The sequence below is a fragment of the Peromyscus maniculatus genome, chromosome 3, assembly GCF_049852395.1.
Source record: "Peromyscus maniculatus bairdii isolate BWxNUB_F1_BW_parent chromosome 3, HU_Pman_BW_mat_3.1, whole genome shotgun sequence".
In the NCBI taxonomy this organism is placed as follows: Eukaryota; Metazoa; Chordata; class Mammalia; order Rodentia; family Cricetidae; genus Peromyscus; species Peromyscus maniculatus.
The window spans coordinates 164,187,944-164,211,178 of record NC_134854.1 but is presented as its reverse complement, the minus strand read 5'-3'; the positions used below and the strand labels follow the sequence as shown (position 1 = coordinate 164,211,178).

General features: G+C 40.9%; 1 protein-coding gene and 1 long non-coding RNA gene across 14 annotated transcripts in view; one reads left to right on the top strand and one right to left on the bottom strand.

Annotated features, from left to right (window-relative positions):
• Positions 1–23,235, top strand: part of Sox5 (SRY-box transcription factor 5) — a 1,002,153-nt gene that overhangs the window by 923,691 nt on the left and 55,227 nt on the right. For 8 of the 11 annotated variants that reach the window (XM_076568276.1, XM_076568278.1, XM_016008328.3 and 5 more), the window contains one exon: positions 1,071–1,217. The exons of the other annotated variants lie outside the window; for them this stretch is intronic. In XM_076568276.1, coding sequence (XP_076424391.1) covers positions 1,071–1,217 — 147 coding nt within the window. The remainder of the gene's footprint in view (positions 1–1,070; positions 1,218–23,235) is intronic. 11 annotated transcript variants of the gene reach the window in all.
• On the bottom strand, positions 8,113–21,272 carry LOC121828169 (uncharacterized). Of its 3 annotated transcripts, XR_013050234.1 has the most exons (5): positions 19,339–21,272; positions 18,427–18,620; positions 16,792–16,880; positions 9,464–9,544; positions 8,114–8,914 (listed from the first exon to the last, which is right to left on the bottom strand). It is a non-coding gene; the product is annotated as an uncharacterized LOC121828169 (long non-coding RNA). The 3 variants fall into 3 exon arrangements; XR_013050233.1 differs by having other exon boundaries at positions 8,113–8,914; positions 18,427–21,272; XR_013050235.1 differs by lacking the exons at positions 8,114–8,914; positions 9,464–9,544 and adding an exon at positions 13,651–16,696 and having other exon boundaries at positions 18,427–21,272.

Here is a 23,235-nt window from a genome sequence, read left to right as displayed (position 1 = left end):
CACGTGTGTCTTCCTGCAACTGCTGTGCCTGTTTCCAGCATGCCATTTGCAGTGGCATCCCACTTAGCAGAATCTGTTGTGTTTCTGCGACAACTTTCTGCTTTGACATTGCTCTTCCTGGAGGACTGACCTGAGATTTCTCTCTTTGGGGGCTTCTACCCCTTACATTCATTGTAGAGGCACCGGATTGCTTAGAAAAGGCTCTCCGGATCTCAAGATGAGTACAAAATAGGATATTGGGACATGTAGAACGCACACATGTTATAAAGGTTAATTGCTTTCTAATCCAGATTGTTCAATTTCTTAAAGAATGCTACACAAAGTTAAGAGTGTTCACCTCAGTGTTTGATGTCCATGTTTGAGTGTAATCTTGAGGTTGGATACTGTACCCCAAGACATCCTTATAAAAGTGAAATGTCTCTTTAAATTCATCAGTTATTTGTTGGAGCAAGTTTTCTTTGTTATTAATAAGAATTAGTATGTGTTTTAGAGTGTTTTTTAAAGATGTATTTGTTTATATTGTGAAGTAGCGTAACAAGCAAGCTTCCAGTTATTTTTTATCAGTATAGTTAGAATGATCACATATCAGCCTCCCAGAGTCCTCTCCTTCTTTCCTTGTCAACATGTTTCCAAATTTCCATACAGTTAATTCTCAGAAGAAAAAGAAAGTTCCAGGTGCCCAGTTCAATAAGTCAAAGATTGAACCAACAAAGATAAGAGAGTTGCACTGTATGAGAAGCTGGTCTCTTAGTATCACACAGTGAAGAATTTAAGGGTGAACAGAAGCAGGCTTTAGCCAGATAGTACCAAATGCTTGTCTTCCTAGCCACTGGTAAGGCATGGGTGTGGTGACTGCTTCTGTTCCGTGCCCCTGAGCCTACTGCTGCCAAGGTCCTGTAGCCTGCCATTGCTCTCCTGAGAAGTTAAGTTGTAGAACTGGGACAGCTTCTTTGGTTAAATATTTTTGGTGTACCCAGAAATAGGCGTAGGAGGCATGGTGCGTCTGACTGTGTGTTCTGAAGGGTGTTTGCGTCGTGACTGACAGTCTCTCTCTGTCTTTTCTTCTGTAGCAGTTCTATGCTGCCCAGCTAGCCGCAATGCAGGTTTCTCCAGGAGGGAAGCTCCTAGGCCTACCCCAAGGCAACCTTGGTGCTGCCGTGTCTCCTACCAGCATTCACACAGACAAGAGCACAAACAGCCCACCACCCAAAAGCAAGGTACCCTCTTCAATGAGCTGATCTGTCTTTTGCACTGGGGCTTCTACTGTTCACTCAGTGGTATTTATTGAAGGTCTCGTAGCTTCCAGCCACTGGGCCAAACTCAGGGTATACATGGAGGTAAGACTTTTAGAAGGAGCAATAGCTGTATGTGTAAATTTACATCTCTAATAATTGACTTAGTCACTCAACAAACATATCAAGAGTTACAATGAAAATCTAAAATGTGCATCTTTGAACCCGGGAGTTTATAGCCTTAAAATTAGGCATCTATAGACAATCAAATAGCCATCCTTTATAATCTAAAGAATAATCAACAATAAGTTCCACAAAGCCATGTACGGATAAAGTACATTAGACTTGATTAGGAAGAGAGAATGGCTTCAGCACGAGATGCGAATACAAGGGATACAGAACTGAAGTAGAAATTGAGTAGGAGTAGAATGGAGACATGTAGAGTGCTTCTTTAAAGCTATCAGTGGCCGTTATAATGCAGCATGGTGATGGCACAACTGTCATTTTAGATATGTCACCCATCCGCTGAGGTCGACATGGCAAGACATGAAGATAACAATAGAGTTGGCAGACTATTTAAACACAGTCCTGGCGTTAGAGCGGCGGAAACATTTCCTAAGAACACGGGGGAAGGCTGGGGGAGTTAGAGATGAATGCCTCCTAGAAAAGAAAAGAGCAGAGAGCCTTGTGGGAAAAGTCTTTGTATGTGCAGACTTCACGTGTGTGCTGTTGTGTGAACACATTAAGCTTCCTGTGAAGTGAGTAAGGCTAGCCAGAGTGATGTTTTCTGTGATTATTTAGAAAAATACCTGTAAATATTTAACTTTATTAGAAGATATTAACCAGAAAACTGACACTGCTAATAATTTTTCCACCAAACATCTTTTTTTTTTTCTTTTCAAGTATCTAGAAATTTGCTTCTGTCTTCCATCCTATGAAGGAGGTATGAGACCATCTTAGGGGAGTCAGGGTGGAGCAATCACAAAGGATGAATGAAGTGTATGAGTAAGCTTCATATTGAAAGGGAGGGAAGCTCAGAACATCTGTTCAGTTACTATAGAACTGCAGGTAGTGGAGTCCGGAAAGGGGACCATTGGGTCCACTGTGAGAAGAGTCCCAGAGTCCCCGGTGCCTTTCCTCCATCGCTAAGGGAAGAGCACGTTTGTGCATGGACATAACCTGACAGAGGAGCTGTGACTGGGGAAAACCCTTGCACACTGCCGACTGCAGGCCTGAGACATATGCCACCTTCTGTCGCATCTGCTGTTCGGAGGACCTCACGCACCCCTTGCTTAATGTACAAGACCCGAGTTGCCTCTGTTTATCATCTTGGACACATGGGAAGTGTTAAGGCTCAGAGACAATTATAACAGTTATCAAAGTCAGGTTTAATTCTGAAGTGGTGCTATTGTGATGGCTCCCGGGGCTAGCAGTTTTAAAGTGTTGTATTTACAGAGATGTTTTAAGCAAAATTAAGACACAGTAGTGGAGTCCTTGTTACACACAGATGCCTCTGTGAAGGGTGACTCTGCTTCTCCCTCTTGACGTGTTCCTTGCCCTTCACATTATGATCTGTAACAGTGCTTAACATTAGAGGATTCCCTCTCAGGATTGTAGCCTGTGTAATTCTATTTTATATGACTAGTGAAATTCCCCCTTACTTCTGGGTGAAATTCTCATCCTTAATATCGTGTCAACCGTTTCACTTAAACAAACAACAAGGAAGTGTTTAATGGCAGACAGCCTCTTCTGTCTTTGCCTCGGCTCAGTCCCCAGTCATTCATCCATGTGTCTATCCATTAGCAGGCTGGCTGGTGACTGGTACAATGTCCTTTCGTAGGTAACAATGGCAAATGCCAAAGCCACTGAAGTCTTCTTTGTTGTGGTTGGGAAAGGCCTTAGTGAGCCAAGTGGCTTTGTGTACTCACAAAACCCTATGGATTCAGCACAAAAGAGAACAATTGTTTCGGCAGTTTTAAAATCCTTCCCCATCTCACAGTCGGTGTGCCTCTCTTTGTTTCACAAGAGTGAAAAAGTAGATTGTGTTTCAATTACCATGATCCACAGAATATAAACATATACTCTACAGTTTATCTTTGAAGTGTATTACTTTTTAAAAGTTGGCTTTCATGAATTTTCTATCACATAAAGCTTCATGGGTGCCCTCTTCCCACCCACACAGCACATGTATAAAGATGTAACCAAGCACAACATTCTTCTTTTCCAGTAGCAACACTTTAGTGAACGTGTGTGTTTCTTGCCCAGCATCCTCTATCATGTGCCTGCCGCTGCCTTTGTAGTCAGAAAGAATTCCAAAATGTGCCTGCATTGATTTAGTTCACCAGAAAAAGACAGCAAGTTCAGAAGAGTCGTGGCACTAAGTCACTTCATTTGAATATAGTTTCCAGAATTGCAACTAGCAATCAATAAACAGAACCCATTTACTCTCTTCTAGCTTGGAAATGACGTTTATACATAGCATGACGAATATTGTGACTCCACAGAGTTAATTTATTCATGACCATTCATTTATTAACATATTTATGTTTTAAAACAATCAGCTATCAGTACCTTCAGGGATATTTTCTGTGTGTTTTTGTTTTCCGTGGTTGTCAGGCTCTATGCCTGTCTTGCTATCACACAATAATGTAAGGGCTTTGTGTGCATACCTACTTGCCATAAATGGAACTGATGGCTTACATTACACATACATTGACTCTTTGGAGCAGTGGAGTTGCATGTCAAGTTCAAGGGAAGACAGATGGACAGGGCCCCTACTGACAGCTGTGGAGAGTGAAGGGTGTGTTCTGAGTTACACCGGCCACCCTCCTCTGGGATGTGCCATTGCCTCTGACTCCCAACTCCAGAGGACACAAGCAAAACTTATTTGCAATTTGCAAAAAGAAAAAAAAAAACATGGAAGGGGGGATCAAACGGAGGGGCTCCAAAAGACTGTAAAATTGTGCAGCGTGAGTCCTCTGATGCATGCTGTTTTCAATCTGCTGTGTGCCAGTTGGAGGCTCAGGGAGTGTGTGCGCTCCACAGAAAGGATAGTGCTGAGAAATGATAGAGTGGCTGCGACCTCCGAGCTCAGCCTGGAAATCCAAGACATTGATTTCACTTAGCATTCCTGCTGAGAGATCTGGCGGAGTTCAGCTGTAATAAAAGAACAAGATTCTGTTCTAATGGTAATGGCGTATGACAGACATATCACTTTGTCTGTCCTCAGCACCAGAGAGAGCAGGATTGGAGAAAGGTCACCTGACCTGCCTGGGGTGTTGTACAAGTGCTGTACTGAGCTTTGAACTGCTGCCTGGGAACGTAATTATTTATAATATTAAATGATAAAGAAAGCTTTAGAGAACTCACAGTACATGTCTGCACACTGCATGCAGGAATTGCATTTTGTAATAGAGAAAATTCTAGATGAAGTCTGGCCTAGTCAAAGTCTGCGTTGGAGAGCGCTGGCTTCCCTGTCCTTGATGTCATTGCTTAGGGGCTTCCTCATCAGTGCCTGAAGGGATATTGCTGGTTAATGTTGGCTTAATTAGTAACATGCCCTGTGTGTGCGTGCGTGCGTGCGTGCGTGCATGCGTGTGTGTGTGTGTGTGTGTGTGTGTGTGTGTGTGTGTGTGTGTGTATTCAGTGACTCATCTACCAAAGACAATATCATGGAGAATTAAACCATAGCAAGTTTCAACATGTCCACAGCACTTTGGATCTTTTTAAAAACTTGGACTCTTATCTTTTACCTAGGTTTTGAATTCTTTCCTGCAGGTAAATATATATGTATTTACCTCTTCACAAACACTCTCAGCTTATATGCAACTTTATGGCTAAATGTTGGCAAATAACACAGCATAAAACTATGGAATCTCCAACTTTTGTACAGGAGATCCTGCCTTCTAGTATGAGGACTGTTTAGCATACTGTTGCATGATATTGGAATTTGAATCTTGCTTCAAATATGCTTGCACGCTTTAACTAATGTTTAAATTTGTTTACAGTCTAGACTTTGCCACAAAGCAGACTGGTATAGGATGTATTCAGCATTTCACTTGTTAGTACCACATGTTGCTTATTTAAATCACTTTCTGTATAACCAGTGGGATCTTTTGAGATCCCAGCCAGCCTCTCTATGAAAGAACCCTTCTCTCTATTAGTTGGACTAACTGTCTAAACTTCAGATTTTTTTCTTCATTGCAAAAGTAGTCACCTCTTGGGGAAATCTGAGGGGCAACTTGTACATTGTAACACAAATCTTAAAAGGTCTTATTAATAAAAACAAACCCAGAGCCAGGTATTGGGGTGAACACTGAAAGATCAGAGAAGCAGAACAGGCCACAGCTAACCTCACCTTGCCAACTTCTCAGCTGATCCTGTTTCCTCAAACTGGAAGCTTCTGTGTCCTCATCCAAATGGATCTCAGCTGAACTGCTGTTCAAAAGCCAAAAGCTTAACAGACTTCTAGTTCCTGGTCCTCATGCCTTAATATACCTTTCTGCTTCCTCCCATCACTTCCTGGGATTGAAGGCGTGTGTCACTATGCCTGGCTGTTTTCAGTGTGGCTTTGAACTCACGGAGATCCAGATGGATCTCTGACTCTGGAATGCTAGGATTAAAGGTGTGAGTGCCAGACCATTTTCTGGCCTCTATGTCTATCTAGTGGCTGTTCTGTCCTCTGACCCCAGATAAGTTTATTAGGATGCACAATATATTGGGGACACAATATATCACCAAAGTACATGCTATTATTGACTGTCTCTCTGTATTTGATGGAAACATGTATATCTCCAGCAGCCACCCAAACCAAATAGCTTTAGAAGCTGGTGACAACAGAGAGTTCCTGGGTGCTTTTCTTTTTACCTCACCGTGACCCTCCTCAAGCCCCACCCCCCACTCTCCACAGTCAAGCTTTTGTCAATGGCAGGAACACACAGGTTGTCCAAATCAATTTTATTTTTTTTTTGTCCTTTTCAAATCCTTCTGCAGCGATGTCCCCTTTTGCTCAGCAGTAGCACCTGGGAGTTATGACAAGAGAAAGAAATGCGTGTCTGGCAAAGCCAGAAATGTCCCCTGCCAGCTGACCAGATCAATCATATCCCCTCTGCTGCAATGGCCTTGTAAATATTGCTTCAGGTGCCAGATCGAGACTCAGAGCATTGTGGGTATCTGATCCACTCTCACAGAAATGAAGTCATCTCTTCTGACTTAGTTGCCGTGTGCTTATGTGGGTCATATCCGTGCTACTGGGACTTCTATCAGATGCCATTTTTTTAATGGTGCCCATCACACACTTTGAAGCTATTAAGTATGCTCTCCCCCGCCCCTCATAGTGATCTGCAGGGATGAGTTGATAGTTGAACACTCCCAAGTCTGGTATGCATATTCCCAAGATGATTTGGTGCTCATCTGAGAAGGTGACATCTTGATGGAAGACTAGTTATGATACATTTGAAAATGATGGCATTTTTAGTGACTGGAGACAGGTATTTATAATGCCAAGTGGGGGAAAAAAGGAAAATACAAATGTGAACTGACAGTATTCGGTCCTAATCATGTCTGACCAGCAGTACCATATGCTGTCATGTTGAGCATTGTTGAATGTTGTTGTTTTATTTACTTGCTTTTTGTTTGTGTGTGTGTGTGTGTGTGTGTGTGTGTGTGTGTGTGTGTGTGTGTATGTGTGCATGCGTGCTAGGTTTTTGTTTGTTTGTTTGCTTGCTTGTTTAGCTTTTTGTGGTTTTTGGTTTTTGAAACAGGGTCTACTGTTTCAAACAAGTACTACAGGTTGGATTCAAACTTGCTTTGTAGCCCAGACTAGCCTTGAACTCCCTGTTCCTCCTGCCAGTACCTGCCATGCACATGTGGGGATCACAAGCATGTACTGTCGAGCCCAGCCTGTTTTTATTAAAGTTTATTATTTTTAATGAGATACAGAAGCATCCTTTAAACATTCAACACACAGCCTCGAGAGAGCTCCTGAGTCTGGGGTGGACCCAGAAGAGCTAAGGCCACCACGGGAGTCTTTCCATGGTGACACATTCAAAGCACACTGCCCAGTGTAATTACTGTGGCCTTTACTGGCTTTCCTGCTTCATATATCCACGGAAATATTTGAATAATAAAAGTTCTGCAAGTATTACTCCAAGTATGTAGAGGACCTCAAAGGATTTCTGAGCATATGCTGTTCTGCTTAGATTTCTGGATTTCCAGGTCGATCAATATCTCAGAGCATCAAAACTCACTATCTGGGGCCAGCATTGGCCCTGGGCTGCAGCATCAGGAAGACATGCACTTACTGAAATAGTCTTAAGAGATGAGAGGCTGTGGTTAATTACTGTATATCAGCATTAAACAATGCCTGCCGTGGAACCACCTTCCAGTTGTTGGGCCTGGTACTTTTGCATGTCCAACCTCTCCTCCAAATTCAGAGCAGTTTTAGCCTCAACTGATTAATACAGCATTGGAATTAGCCAAATGTTTCATCCACTCTCTGAAAGTCAATTAAATACCAGAGTCCCACCAGGACCTTGCTCTGGAGAGATACATTGTATTCTGTGGAATAGCTGGTAGACATCTTATCTTTCCTCTGTATTCAGTCTATGTGACTGCATTATCCTTTCAGTCTTTGGGATGTGTTGCAGGTGCATCACCCTTGCATGGTGCATTCAGCTAAGAGTCACTCCACAGAGCTGAGCTGTCAGCATGGCCCTTATCATTAGCACTTCCTGGGTGGGACAGATTTAAGGTAGATAAAACATTATCACCCTGTGATTTTAAATAAAGTAGTTTTCTTTTTCTGGTCTCCTGTTACTCAACTGGAACATGTTAAATGAAATCTTAGCATTGAACCCCTGGGATGTGCCCTGCCCCTCCCTTTCCATCTATGTTCAGTCACAGGGAATCTTCCCGCAGCTCAGTGCCTAGCCATAGGCTTTCTCAGCTTCGGGGCCATAAATGTCCAAACAGATCACCAGGCCATATATTCTCAGGACTTGGAAAAGGGCTAGTAGCCATGTTTGTGGTGGGAAAACAACACAAATTATAAAGGAAAGACAGACTAGTTACAATCTCCACGTTCAATATAAAGGGAAGACAGCCAGGAGGGACTGAGGGAATGCTCTGATTGGAGCCCATCCATCTGGGCTCTGCTGGTATTCTGATTTTGTTTAGAGTAGTTCGAGTCTTGTACACAGCATGGTGAGGCATGTCAAATCACTTTAATAACACAAACCACAGGAAAGAAAGGCTGTTGGGTATGTGTCAACCTAGAAAGGTCCACTCGGCAGTATTTTTTCAATGACAGAAGTCCTGTCAATCTGGCTCCATCCAGAGGACAGTCTCTGACAGAAAAGCAGCTTGTTTAAAGCAATGGAATGGAAGAAAGGTGGGCTGAGACTTTCTAAATCATTTAGGGAAGGACAAACAGAAGGGCATAGAGGAATCGATCGGCTGGCAGAAGAGCACCGCTGAGATGGCCAGTCTTCCCCTGGTGGAGACAGTGTGCAAACACGCTCATCCGTCCTTCTTCCTGTGGGGGATTCACATATGGTTCCCACTTCTGAAAACATACTTCAAGACAGTGGAAATGGTTCTCCATCCTCCACGGTTGATCAGGCCCTCGTTAGAGGCTTCCCGATTGACCCCTTTCCATCCTGTTCAGATGTTACAGGCAGACACTGTTGGAATAGAGAAAGAAAATCTGAAACTTGCGTTGATCTCTTTATCAGTCTGTGTACATGCTGCTTAGACAGCCCCTTTCGTAAAACAGGAATGCTTCAGTGGCCTTCCTCACAGACATGCACCTCAGCAGGAATTTAGTTCTAAGTTGGCAGCCAAATAATGTTGTTTAGGTTACTGGGAAAGAGTGCTCATCTAATATGCATTTGTTAGATTCTATCTGAACTTTCCTCTTGAAAGAACAAAGATTACTGTTAATGCTTTCAAATGTTACATAACAGAACGAAAATAAATTAAATGATCATTAAGTAGAGGTAGACATGGGAGTCAAAAGCATAGCAATACAACTCCCTAAGTATAAGGCAGACAATTGCAAAACTGAGGTATCCAGAAAACTTTGTTAGGAAATGGAACAGTTTACTTAGGAAATGTAAAGGAGGGAGTGAAAGTGTCTAGTCCAATACACACTAGCCCAGGCACAAGACCTTTTCACCTCCGCCTGGACTCCTGGAATAACAGGGAACCGCTGCCCCATAAAGCAGAATTACCTAATCCACAATAACTTCCATCACCCCAAGGTTCTTTCTTCAGTCGAGCCTAGTCAGCTTTTTGGGATTTTATCTTCTCTGCTGAATAAGAGACAGCGTGGTCATTCACAAGTGACATGGAAATCCAGCCCAGACTGGATCAAGCAAGAAGGAAAACTATTCATTCACATTAAGCAAACCAACCCTCTTGTTTTTCTGACATCTCAGTCGGGAGCCCTGACAAGACCCTGTGGAGTTGGTTGTGTTCCTCACCACTGTCCTTCCAAGCGTCCCCACTCTTGGTGTCTGTAGCTCCTCAGGTTTGCCCATCTGTCCATTCTTCATGTGTTGGTGGATGCCTGTGATCACCCGCATTCGGCACCACGAAATAGCACCACAGCCACCAATTTGTTCTCTTAAGACACGGCAGTTTGGTGGGGAAAAACAGAAGATAAGCCACTGAGTAAGTCAGTAGCCTCTTATTGTATCAAAGAAATAAGACATGGTCAGACAGAGTGGTTGGGGACGGAGGAGGAGACATCTTCAGAGGGAGTCACCTATCAGACTGGAATTATGAGAAGAAAGAACTTGGCAGTGAGGACCAGCCATCATGCAGTATGTGTGGATGAGTCTGAATGTGAGGCTCAGAGAAAAGGCCTGAGGAAAGAATAGCTGCCATGCCAGGAGCAGGAAGGGGAGTGACTCAGAATGAGGCTGGGAAATGAGAGAGACCAACCAAAGGTTGGGGCATTTTCTTAGGAAAAGGGATTGTGTTTGCTTGCTTTTGCTTTTTTGAGACAGGCTCCTGTCACGTAGTCCTGGCTGACCTGAATTCACCATGTGGACCAGGAAGCCCTTGATTTGACAGTGATGTTTCCCTCTCAAGCGCATACATACATACATACATGTATATACACATGTATGCGTATGTGTAGAAGTTACTGAGCCCATTTAATGTTGCCCATATGTACGTGTGTCTAGGGCTGACACTTGGGATTAGATGACCTATCAGGGGCTTGTCTCTGGACAAAACTGACTCTCCCTCTCTCAACAGTTGCCTGTAGTTCTTCACAGGGGGTGGGGTCTTGGGAGATGTTCCTCTTCCACAGTGGTATTTTAACTGGTGTCACAGTGCAGGTCCTGTTCAGGCAACCATATTGTTGAAGTTTTGTGGGTGGGTGCAGCTTCCCTATCATGTCTAGAAGTCGCTGTATCACAGCCTATGTCTCAGTCCTCTGTCTCTTACCATCCTTCTGCCTCCTCTTTGTGATGTTCCCTGAGCCTTTGAAGAAAGGTGGCACACTTCCTATTTGTCACAGTCCTCAACAAACTGCCGTAATTGTGTAGACATTGTTTGCCTTTCTCGGGGTAGTCACAGAAAACTTTGTGCCCATGGCAAAATTACTTTTTATTTTAAGCTCCCAGGCCAATGAATTAGGATTTAAATCATCTCTACAAGACATCCTTAGGAAGATTCTGGAATGTGAACACTACTGACATCCATGGCCACTGGAGGGGCAAGGCAATTTGATTTGACAAATATGTATTGATTGACACATCATTGTCTATTAGAGTCCTAGGAGCTGAAGATGGGCAGTACAGCTGACCTCCGCAGCACAGGCCCACAGTGGCAAGGTGATAAGAGGTACAGAGAGGTCATTTACCACTCACAAATGGGAACAGGTTTTTATTTAACCTGGAGGAGTTCCTGGTTTATTTTTTAGGGTTGACTTACATTACCAAGACTGATTTCATTGCTAATATTTTCAATTAAAAATAAAATTGGTGGTATTATAGCCACCTCTATGAGGCAAATTATATGGTATTCTTTAGTAGTACTAGTTTGATACTAGCATGGATATAGTATTGATTTCTACAAAATCAACATAAACAAGCAAACAAACAAAAACAAATTTTTTTGCTGCTTGGATGCCAGGTGCAATGGTGAAGTTCTGGTAGTACTAGCGCCTAGTTGAAGCAGGGAAACAAGTTCAAGGCCAGCTCAGGTACAGGGTGAGCCCCAGTCTAAACAACCAGGGCTGGGGATGTAGCTCACTGATTGGGCGTTTAACTAGTACATGCAAGGCCAGGCGCTTCCATCAATGAAAAACTGTAAATTAGTTCTTACCAGAGTTTAGAAACACTTTTGTGTGGTGATGGCTCAACAGTCAGGAGCATGGAGTGCTCTTACAGAGGACTTGAATTCACAGGCAAAATCAAAATCTACTTTGTGAGCAATCTTATTTCAGATACATAGATAGAAGCATATATCAGCATATATATGTGTGTATGTATATATATGTGTGTGTGTGTGTGTGTGTGTGTATATATGGATGATAACATATATGTGTGTGTGTGTGTGTGTGTGTGTGTGTGTGTGTGTGTGTGTGTGGCATTTGGATAAATGGCAAATCGTGTATATAATATGTTGATATATATACATATGATTTCCATTTATCTAAAACTTTGTAACCTTAGTATGGTTTCAACAATACCCATGAAGTAAACAGACTTTTAGCTATCCTTTTAAAAATCACTGAGAGGCTGAAGATATGACTTATCAATTAAGAGTATGCACTGTTCTTACAGAGGATCTGAAGTTGGTTCCCAGGACCCACATTTGTGTCTTACAACCACCTGTAACTCCAGGCCCTGTAGATCTAAGACCCTCTTTTGGTCTCCATGGCACATGCATACACATGTACATACCGGCAAACACACCAGAGGCACATAACTAAAAATAAAATGAAAACTTAAAAAATAAAAGTTTGTGAAAACTATGCTTCTCCCTTAAGTTACTAAACCAGAGATGATTTTCACTTATGAATAGCTCATTTTTATCATTATGATGAACTTTAAATCTCCTAAACTGACTGTACTATTGTAGGCGAGCATTTTTCTTTCAAAATCTTCTGTTAGTCCTGAGTCTGGGCCTTACCTCCCTTCTTCTTTTCCTCAGATATAAGTATCTTATGAAGCCATGTTCTATGCATTTCTACCCAGTTACACACACACACATACACACACACACACACACACACACACACATGCACGCATGCACCCATGCACACACACATAGATACACACATGCACACACACATGCACATACACACACACGCACACACACAATGCACATACACATACATGCACATACACACACATGCACAAATGCACACACACATGCACACACACACATCGGTCTATTGAATGGCTCATCAGTTAAGGGACTGACTGCTCTAGCAGAGGACCCAGGTTTGATTCCCAGCACCCACATGTCAGCTCATCACCATGTGTACCTGCAGTTCCAGGGGCTCCTGCCGTCTTTGAGTACTGCATGCATATGCGCACAGACATACATGGAGACACTCATACACACACACATGAAATAAAAGTAAATGAATCTTAAATCACACACATACTTAACAAAAAAATTCTGTAAAGTTTGTATAAAGTATCCACGAAAAAAGTAACTTTTGTGGTCAGAAATTAATATAATTTATTTAATCCATACTTTCAGATATTCTCAGTATTTATTTTATATCACTAATATTTTATATATGAAGATATAGCAATGTCTGCTTTATCATATTGTGTCCATAGTGTGAATCCTTTTCAGATATTCCTGTTTTTATATCTATTCCTGAACCTACAATATGGAGGTGATATTAATTGTACAAGGTTCATTTAAGGAGACATAGTCCTTTTGATTTTTTGAGACAGAGTCTCACTGTGTAAATCTAGAGCCTGAAAACCCCGACAATGAAGTTCTGGATCACTAGGTGCCATTTCTCAGTATCACTAATCTGAATGGAAGGACAGTTATTCCTACTGTGGTGTGTGTGTGTGTGTGTGTGTGTGTGTGTGTGTGTGTGTGTGTGTGTACAGATCAGAAAATTTATGGCTTGTGTAGCATCAAATGTGGAGAAAAAAATGTCCCTACTGGATCTGCACTGAACAGTGACATCACACTAACTATGAGTGCAGAATCTCCTCGGTCTGGGGAGTTTGAAAGGGTAACCCCCACCCCTGAGGGTGTCTGAATTCTGAGACCTGGGCACACAATACCAAGCAATGAAGGTGCATGTAGGTTTAGAAATAGAAAGTAATGCTTAAATTCTTCCTTTAATTGAATATATATATATATATATATATATATATATATATATATATATTATATTTTGTTTATCCAGAGGTAAAATTTTGCACACTGAAATTTTAGTCCTGTACCTGTTATTCAAGAAGTTTGCTCTCTGTGGCTCGTAGCACTGAAACTTCTGAGAACCAGGTCTTTAGTTCCAAAAGAAACATGCCTGTGCAAAGGACTGTTTCTAGATGTCTAGGTAGCTGGGGGTTTTGCTAACCCTGCATCATATACTTGAGGTTGACAGGGAAGAATGTGCCTTTCTTATACGTAATTTAATTGGACCTTATTGGAATTATGCCACCTCCCTTGAGAGCCATAGGACATAAAGATGCAATATTCCTCATCCTAAGCAGTTACTCTCCCAGCTATGTGCTCAGCAGCTGAGGATGTATTCATGCAATTATATTTTCCTGGAGATGAAGCTGAGATGTTTTTGTCTATATCCAAACAATGTAAAAGTTAAGTTTTCAAGTTATATTCTAGCAAAATAACAAGAAGAATTGTGAATACTTAACTAGATACAAACTTATTTTCCTTCAAATTATTTGCTATTTGCAAATATATTTGATAATTTCATGTTCTCATAAATATCACAAATTTTGTTTGGCTGCAGCTCTGATGCAATATATCATGAAATGTATTCCTGTACTCAGATGCCATTGGAGACCTGCATTTAATTCACCTCTCAAGAACCAAGGGACCTGATTTTTTTCCTAGTCTATTTTTTAATTTGAGCTTTGGTGTTGTAACATTTTGATGACTTTTGTGGATCTTTCGTAAATCAGGGGAAAAAAGAAATTTGGGGCAAGAATAGAATGGATGAAATGTTGCAAAAAAAAAAAAAAAAAGAAGTTTCTCTTGTATTTTATTTCCAGTAGCACTTAAAATAACATGAGTAGAAATGCTGTTGTGAAGTGTGTTTTAAAAAGCATTGTGATGGTGACAGGAATGTACATAAATAGGCACAGATTTGTGTTTTCTGTACTTCACTATGCAAGTCTTTGGAGGATCAAAGTTTCATTTTAAGTCAGCAGGAGGCAAGTACTGAGGTCAGCCCTGTGTGTATACAGGGCAAGACAAGAATTTTGGGTCAAATGATGGAATGTTTTCATGACAATTTTCATATAGAATGAGCTACTGCTTATCTAAAAAAATGATGGTTCCAATCCAACTTTGGGAAAACAGCCGAGTAATCATGTCATTTTCAATTAGAATTCACAGATTTGCACCAAACTAAAATTCTGATCTGTTACATCCAGGAGAATAATTTAAGCACTTGGAACCACATCAATAAAGAGAGACCTAAATGAAGGCTGGAGAGATGGCTCGGTGATTAAGAGCACTAGCTGTTGTTCCACTAGGCATGGGTTCAATTCCCAGCGCCCACATGGCAGCTCACAATCATCTGTAACTCTGCCCAGAGAATCTGATACCTTCTTCTGACCTCTACAGGCACCAGGCACACACATGATACACAGACATTCTTCCAGGCAAAACACTGATACAAATAAAATTAAAATAAAGCATAAAAAATAAATAAAAATAAGCAAACATGTAAACAGAGACCTAACCCATAAGATGAAGCAGACAGCAGCATTTACTTTATCAATTTAATTTTAAGTGGCTGGGCTTTAATATGCTCTTAGAAAACATTTACTGGAGTAATTGTGCTAAAACAATCTAGTAGTAACAATAAGCAAACCATTAGTCACCACTGTGTATGATTTGAGGTTTTGCCATAGCAGTCTTTGAAAAGTTGTATTTATTAGTACAGCCTTATATAACAGAAAGTGTCAATACAGGGATTCTTTCTAAATCAATAATGTGGCTTTTAGCTATTCAAATGTGAACTTTCAGGCCTTTGCTTTACCATATTATTTTCTTGATTTTGGGGCCATTAAGAATTTGATTGGACAAAGGCAAATATTAAAGTATGTTATAAAAACATGCTTTCAAAATGTTGCTTAGTCTCAATTTAAAACCAAAGGTTTATTTAAGGCATGCACTAGGTAACACAGGGCTTGTTTAAAATGAGATGGCTTCTAGGGTAATGCTTCTCAACCTATGGGTCACAAAGCCCCCTGGGGTCAAAAGATCCTCTCACAGGGATCACATAGCAGATATCCTGCACATCAGATACTTATATCATGATTCATAACAGTAGCAAAATTACAGTTATGAAGCAGCAATGAAATGATTTTTATGGTTGGGGTCACCACAACACGAGGGACTGTATTAAAGGGTCACAGCATTAGGAAGGTTGAGAACCACTGCTCTAGGGGAAAGGACGGATGGGGATGCCTCGCTTGAAATAAACACTGTCAATCTGCTCCAAGCAGGAAACTTTGGAGTTTGCCTGAAAGAAGTAATATGTTTCTTCCCTGGCTTATATAATTTTTAAAAACAGTGTGATGAAGAGTTTTTCATAGCTGTGCCTTCTAGCACTGCTTTTAGGAGATGGACTATGATACGCTGGATTCCAAACAGAATAAAAGAAAGAGTAATAACCAAGCCTTTGTACAATATAATGGGGAAACACACAAGAAAACCCACAATTAAAAAACTGTGGGCTGAGTGCTGTTCCATAATGACACGGACGTAAAGAAGAAAGCTGCTAAGAACAGGACGATAGAGAAGTGACTTGTGGGAGATGCAGCATTGTGAGTGATCATAGAGAGCACACAGCAGCCTGCAGAGGAGGTGTTGCCTTTGCTCTGGATTGTGAAGAATGAAACATGATTGACAATAATCTCGCTCTGAAATTCTGTGACTGAATTTAAGAATAAAAACACAAAGATAGACTATCAAAAAGAAGTGCTTTGTGCCTTCCGATAGCATTCTGGGAACCAGCGCCCTCCTTGGTTCCTTGCCTCATCACAAGTCTTTCTCCCAGTGTTCCAAGCACGTTGCTCTCTCATGCACCATGTCCTTTGTTTCCCTCACTCCTCCATTCCTCCTCTGTAGAGCTCTTCTGTCTCCTTCCTTCCAGTATCTCCCGACACCTGTGGAATATCCACCCCAAACATCACTTCCATAAAAACTGAATTAATCCCGTCCATCGTGTGTGATCTCACTGCACGTAGACTGATGCTTTCAATAGCAGCTCAGCTCTTGAAAAAAAAAAGTCACCATCCTGGTTACTGTCAAGTGATTCTAAGCCCCTTGCGGGTAGGCATTTTATAGTCCCATTAAATACAATACTCACCTGCCCTCATTGGCTGCCTCTTTCTGAAAAAGTAGTGAGTGATGAGAGCCCAGTGGCTTGGATCATTGCAGGAGCATTTTGAGTAGTGTCTGCAAAATGTGATTTTGCCCAGGAAAAAAAAAATTGATATTCTTAAACTCTGGAGAAAAGCTCTATCCTTAGAAAGATTATGGAATCAAGACACAGGATTTGTCAGAATTTATCTTTCTAGTCTAGGTTTGATATTCTGGATTTAGGAGCTGTGATGACTGTGGTCAGTGCAAAGAGACTTATGTCATGAAGCATGCCTTTTTACTAGCCCTTCCTGAAAATTCAGGATCATCCTTGGCTATATTGTGAGTTTAAGGATAGCCTGGGCACATGTGGCCAGAAAGAATAACCCAAGCAGGATTTTGATCAGATACAGGTTAATTCACTAGCTTTCTGTTTTACACATTAGCTCCATTGATTTACTATGAATACATATTTAAATGAGTAAACCCTCCTGTGAAGAATAACCAGGTAAATGGGCTTATTATGGGATTTACAAGTTTGGTTACACTGTTTAAAGTGCAGGATAAGTTTTAGGAGATAAAATTTTATTAGTTTGTTTTCCTGTTTGTTAATCTTTTTGATACTCTTTGCTCCTTTATGGCACATGATCCTTTAAGATAACAAACAACAACAAAAATATGCCATCCATTTAAAGATACACATGTCTGTGATATTTATGCATAGATATATATATAGCATTATGTAATCTACCACAGTGAATATAATATATTGTATTGTGTATAACATTGTACATTGTTACATATTAAATATAAAATTTTATATAGAAACAACTTTATAGTATACATGCACATAAAATATACTATAATATTCCATATTATATATTTATTTTATATGATAATCCAGTAGATAAGAACATTGTTTAAAATAACATGAAGTTCTAAGAATTCATAATCACTCATTATTTTTTCCTTGATTCAATCTAAGTAGAATGAAAACAGGAAAGACTTTTCTGAGGCTAGAAAGATCATTCAGTGGGTGAAAGTCTGCTGTGGGTTCCCGTGTGAGGATCAGAGTTCAGATCCTTTCCACATCTGTGTATCCCCAGCACTGGAAGGACACTGGGGTTTGCCAGACAGACAGCATCCTGGACTGGATGAACTCCAGGTCTAGTGAGTGACCCCATCTCAAAAGTAAGAGAGAGAAATGATTAATGAATACATCTTAGTATCCAACTCTGGTCCCAACACTTACCTGCAAGAGTGGTAAGTACACCCATACACATATGCAGGCACACACGCACACACACACACACACACACACACACACACACACACACACACACACTCCTCTAATGATGTCATTGTAGTTGCTATATAAAATCTTGTGTGCTATTCTTCAGACTGGGAAATATATTATTCTCCTGATGGTATGGGCTGTGAAAAATTAAGCATGAGGCATTATTACAGCTGAGTTTTGCTACACATTAATTATTTTAATTGACTATTTCTTAAATGAGTAGCTGATAAATCAGTCTTGCCATGTCTCACATCCCATGACATGCTTAAGTAGAACAGACACTTGAGAATCGTTATTCTCTGAGAACATTCATACAAAGCCAAGATCATTACAAGTCTTACTTACCTCATACCAATTCTCAGTATTCAGTTCTCACCTTCAGTATCTTGAGAGAAAATATTTGTCTCTATAATATGTCATAAAAAAAAAAACTGCCCTTAACTGGCATTCCACATAAACAGCTGGTACTTCTTGGAATTCTTTAATAAGAAGTGGTTTCTCCTGTAACTGCCATGAAGGAGGAGGATGCCTTGATGACTCTGTTGAGGTGGTCAATTAGATGAAGGGTCGAGACTCATCCGTCCTAAGTCACTAACAAATGGCCTATATGTGCCCTGACCGCACCCTGTTGGGCACCGGCCTGGAGTGAGCCCATCCCGCCTTTGATTGAGTCAGTAAGGGGCTTGAAGATCCGAACCACCCCTCCCAGGCCTTGAAATGTCACTCCTGTCCTAGTGACCCAAGAGGGCCTGGATCAAAGTAAACTGACATGTTTTATGTAGAAACAAAACTAGGTACAATAAGAATAATTATAATAACAATAATAATAAGCCCATGCCTGGAGAGATGGCTCAGTGGGTTCTTTGCAGAGGACACAAGCTTGGTTCCCAGCACCCACAATGGGTACCTACAACATTCTGCAACTTCAGCTCTATAGGATTTGGTACCCTGTACTGGCATTGCCCCAGTAACATGTGTGAATGCACACACACACACACACACACACACACACACACACACACACACACACACAGAGAGAGAGAGAGAGAGAGAGAGAGTTAGAGAGGGAGATACATACACATAATAATAAACTAAATAAAAAATAAACTAAATATTACAAAGGAAGCCTATTAAAATAATGGATTTGGAACTTTTACAGTGTTTAAGTATTTCTGTATAAACTTTAGATATGTTGAATGTGTTTGGAATTTTAACCACTTTGAATATCTTGTAGTTTAATAAATAAAAACACCTTACCCGGTTCTATAGCCATGTGACTCACATTGAGCTTGTGTTCTCTTCCACATGGGACATAGCATTGTTTTTGTTGTTGTTACTGATTTCAAAAGATTGATTAGCCCATCTTTCCTCCTGGGAAGGTTGGCTTCCTGGGTGCAGACCACTACAGAGCTTGAAGTTCAGAGGGAAGTGGACTGCTGATCACAGGCTCCAACAGAAATAAATTAGAGCACAGGAAGGGGCTTTGCAGCTTTTAATATTGATTATAGCAGGGAGGGGGGAAGGGCCAAGGCTGTGGAGGCTGAGATCCCCACAATGGTACAAGGTTCACTTGAAATGTTGGGAGGATGATACATTTTGGCAGTCAGGAAATGGAGCACACAGTAGTTACAAATTAGCAACTAAACCAAACAGCTATATAATCGTTGAAACAAATTTAAAAGTTTATGAGTATTTTACATATAAAACTCATTAAACATATGGTTTATAACCTCAAAATACTCCTCCAAATAGTTATGTAACAGTGTTTTTCCGATTTACTTCTCAGAAACCAGCTTTCTCTGTGACAGAATTGAATTAGAAAATTCTCCTTATTTCCTTTGGAGAAGGGAGAAATAGGTAGAAAAAAAAAGTGCCCAGATTTATGTTTTTTATCTACTTTCTAATATGTTGGTTATAAAAGGAAGGGAAGAGAAAAACACTTTGTTAGTCATAGTTGGAAAATAATTGCTTCTGATGAATGTATCGGGAAAAAAAGAGCAATTTTAAAGCAATTTAGTGTTCCTTGTTGGTCTCTGTTCTGTGTTGTTTTGTTGGTGCCCAGGATCGAGCTCAGAGCCCCACAGACACAAAGTATCAGAACCCAGAGATGTAATCCTGGTTCCCCTTGGAAAGGCATTTCTAATAGAAATTAATATCAAATCCCTAAGATCATTTTGTAGGACTTAATGTTCCAACCACCATGCATTTGAAATCTGTACCCTTGTATTTTCAGAACCCCAAACTGAGGATTCACACATGAGGAAAATGAAATTTTTTATAATAAGTTCTAAAAATGCAATAAACAACTGGATTTGGATCTAGGTTTTAGACATCATAGCTATAAAGTATTCCTTATAAATAATTCAAAACACTGAAATGTAGGCATTTTTTGTTTTTAAAAGAACTTTTTATTCATGATGGTATTTCTTTAACTATTAAAATTCCTTAGCACTTTATGCTATCTTAAAATGTTCTATTTTTTTTAGTGTCTTGACTACAAACTTCTCCTTTCCCATGATGCATCACTGTGTTGGGTGTGGTAAAAGACAGTGATGGCTCATTTAAAGGATTAATTCCCACATGAAGAATAAAAACCCGGCATAATGATCCTTAGCTGAAATCTCTGAGCACTGAGTCAAAGACCTCTAACCTTCTACTTTCTGGGGACCAGAGAAGGGACCAAGGCTCTGAAGCCTGCGATTCCAGAGATGCAGAGATCACTTGAAGACTCCGACATGCTGGAAGGATAGAATTGCAGTTTGTAGAGCTCCTGTTCTGTAGCCCCCAAAGTGACGTTTGCTCAGTGTGTATTATAGACATGCAGATGTCACAATGCTTAGTCATAAATCATCTTCCAACACCTCAGTAAAACAGGAAACAAAGACTTTATCAGGAGTTGCTCATTGTTGATCTCAACTATTTCCCTAGTTAACGGTTAATACTGTCTCCCCTCCCCCTTTTCTGTTTGCCCTATTTGTGAGCGTTAGGAAAGTTGACAAGCTGTTACACAACCTCAGGGGGAAAATCTCTTCTAAAAGGTAGGGATACTTGGATTACCCATAAGGAGAACTTTAAGAGAAAAGCTTCCTGGAAAAACAAATGATGTCTGATACCTTTATTTAAATACTATAAATCAAAACAGTGATTCAAATCAAACAGACCAGATTCCTGGGCCATCTCCTTCCTGTGCCTTCTTCATTCTCCGCCCTCCCCACCCCCGTGTGTGTGTGTGTGTGTGTGTGTGTGTGTGTGTGTGTGTGTGTGTGGTGTGAGTGTGTGAGGTGTGAGGGTGTATGTGTGTGTGTGTGTGTGTGTGTGTGTGTGTGTGTGGTGTGAGTGTGTGAGGTGTGAGGGTGTATGTGTGTGTGTGTGTGAGGTGTAAGTGTGTGTGTGAGGTGTGAGGGTGTGTGTGAGTATGTGAGGTGTGAGTCTGTGTGTGTATGTGAGTGTGCATGTGTTCCATCCTTCCCCAGGGTTCTCTGCCTTAAACGATTTGATTCTCATGAAAGTCTCCCAAACTACACCACATCAGCTAACTGTCATAACTGCCACTAAGCATTAAGCAGCCATTAGAGTGGCTTGCTAGACACTGGGGACTGTCGCCCCTGAAGACCCACAGATGCGCATATGTGAGCCCTGAATACAAGGCCTTTCATGGAACTGCCTGGAGTTTGATCAGATTGCTGGTATGTAATTATGCTTACCTCCCCTCCCTGGTTGCTACCTAATGATAGTTTGCTTATACCTAAATGCCCCCTAAAGTCTAGCAAAATTACCTAACCCATAAGAGACTATTAATAATTTCTGAAAAGAAATTGAGACTTCTGAGCTCATTTCAGATATTATATTTTGCTTTGCTTCAAGATGACAGTTCGTCAACATTTAAATCAGCTTTCATTATTGTTGTTTCTTTGAATGATAAACAGACTATCCCTTCATCTGATCATTTCTAGCTCTCTGAGTTCCGTGGGTCAGTCTGCTACTCATTTGATGATATTTAGACTGTGCTCCTGTCTGGGTGGTATTAACTCTTTTTCTAGAGTTAGCAGTGATATCGCATCATACATTTGGGCATAGTGACAGATGCTAATGTCCCAGTGCAGAGGTGGTGATAGAACTGATCAGTGTCTGCTGTGTTTGGCGTTTGTTTTGTAGACCAGTGGTGCTCTGTGAACTGCAGTGACTGCTTATGTGTGTGGGAATCCAGTCCCTCCTTGGCAGCGTGTGCAGACCATGCCTGGTTTCTTTCCATGGGCCTCCCTGTGCAATGGTAAAGGAACAGTTGCAGAGCGTTCTAGTAATCGCTTTAAGGAATGGTCATGGGGTGCCAAGAACACATTACAGGTTTCTGCAATAAGTGATGATCAAGTCTCTTAATTCCTTTAAAGCAGTTTGTAAACTCTTCTGGGGATTTGCATGTAGAGGCTACTAGGAGAAGCAGACAGGACGATTCATCAATTATTGTTGCTCTATGTTCCTTCCTTTAGCTTCTTGATTGATACAGGAATCACTTTAGAAGATGATACACATCACCCAGATGTGACGACCACCAGAGGCCAAAGCTGAGTCTGAAACAGCATCCGTATTTTACTGCCTCATGGTATAAGTTATTCAACAGATATTGTTGGCTACACTTCTATTTCTTTCCTTCTCTCCACACACAGGAAAATTTGCAGACTTTGTGTGAGGGACCTTTCATCTGTGATGGTAGGATAAAGGAATCCTAACATTTTTGGAAGTAAATGTTTTGAAATTATGTTTTGTGCAGTGCTTTTCTAGAACATTTTAGAAGAGAAGAGGTTATATTGAGATAAATTCAAAGTATCAAAGATCAAATGTGGAGTGTAAAAGGAAAGGATTAAATATTAAAAAGAGAGGGAAAAATAGAAACTAATAGTGATGCTTACCTGGTCTACAAAGTATACCGAAACTGAGGGAGTTTTCTTACAAATGACACTGGGTGTCCTTATCCCAGGTCAGTTGGCTTCCCAGGGAGCTTCAGTTCCTAATTGGGGTGATAGACTCCCCTAGGGAGATGTATTTGATTGTTGAAATTCAGGCAGGGGTGTTACAGTGTTGGAGAGCAAGGACAGTGACAAACGTCCTAGAGTGCAGAGGACAGCCACCCAAATCAAAGAATTGCAGTCATGCTAG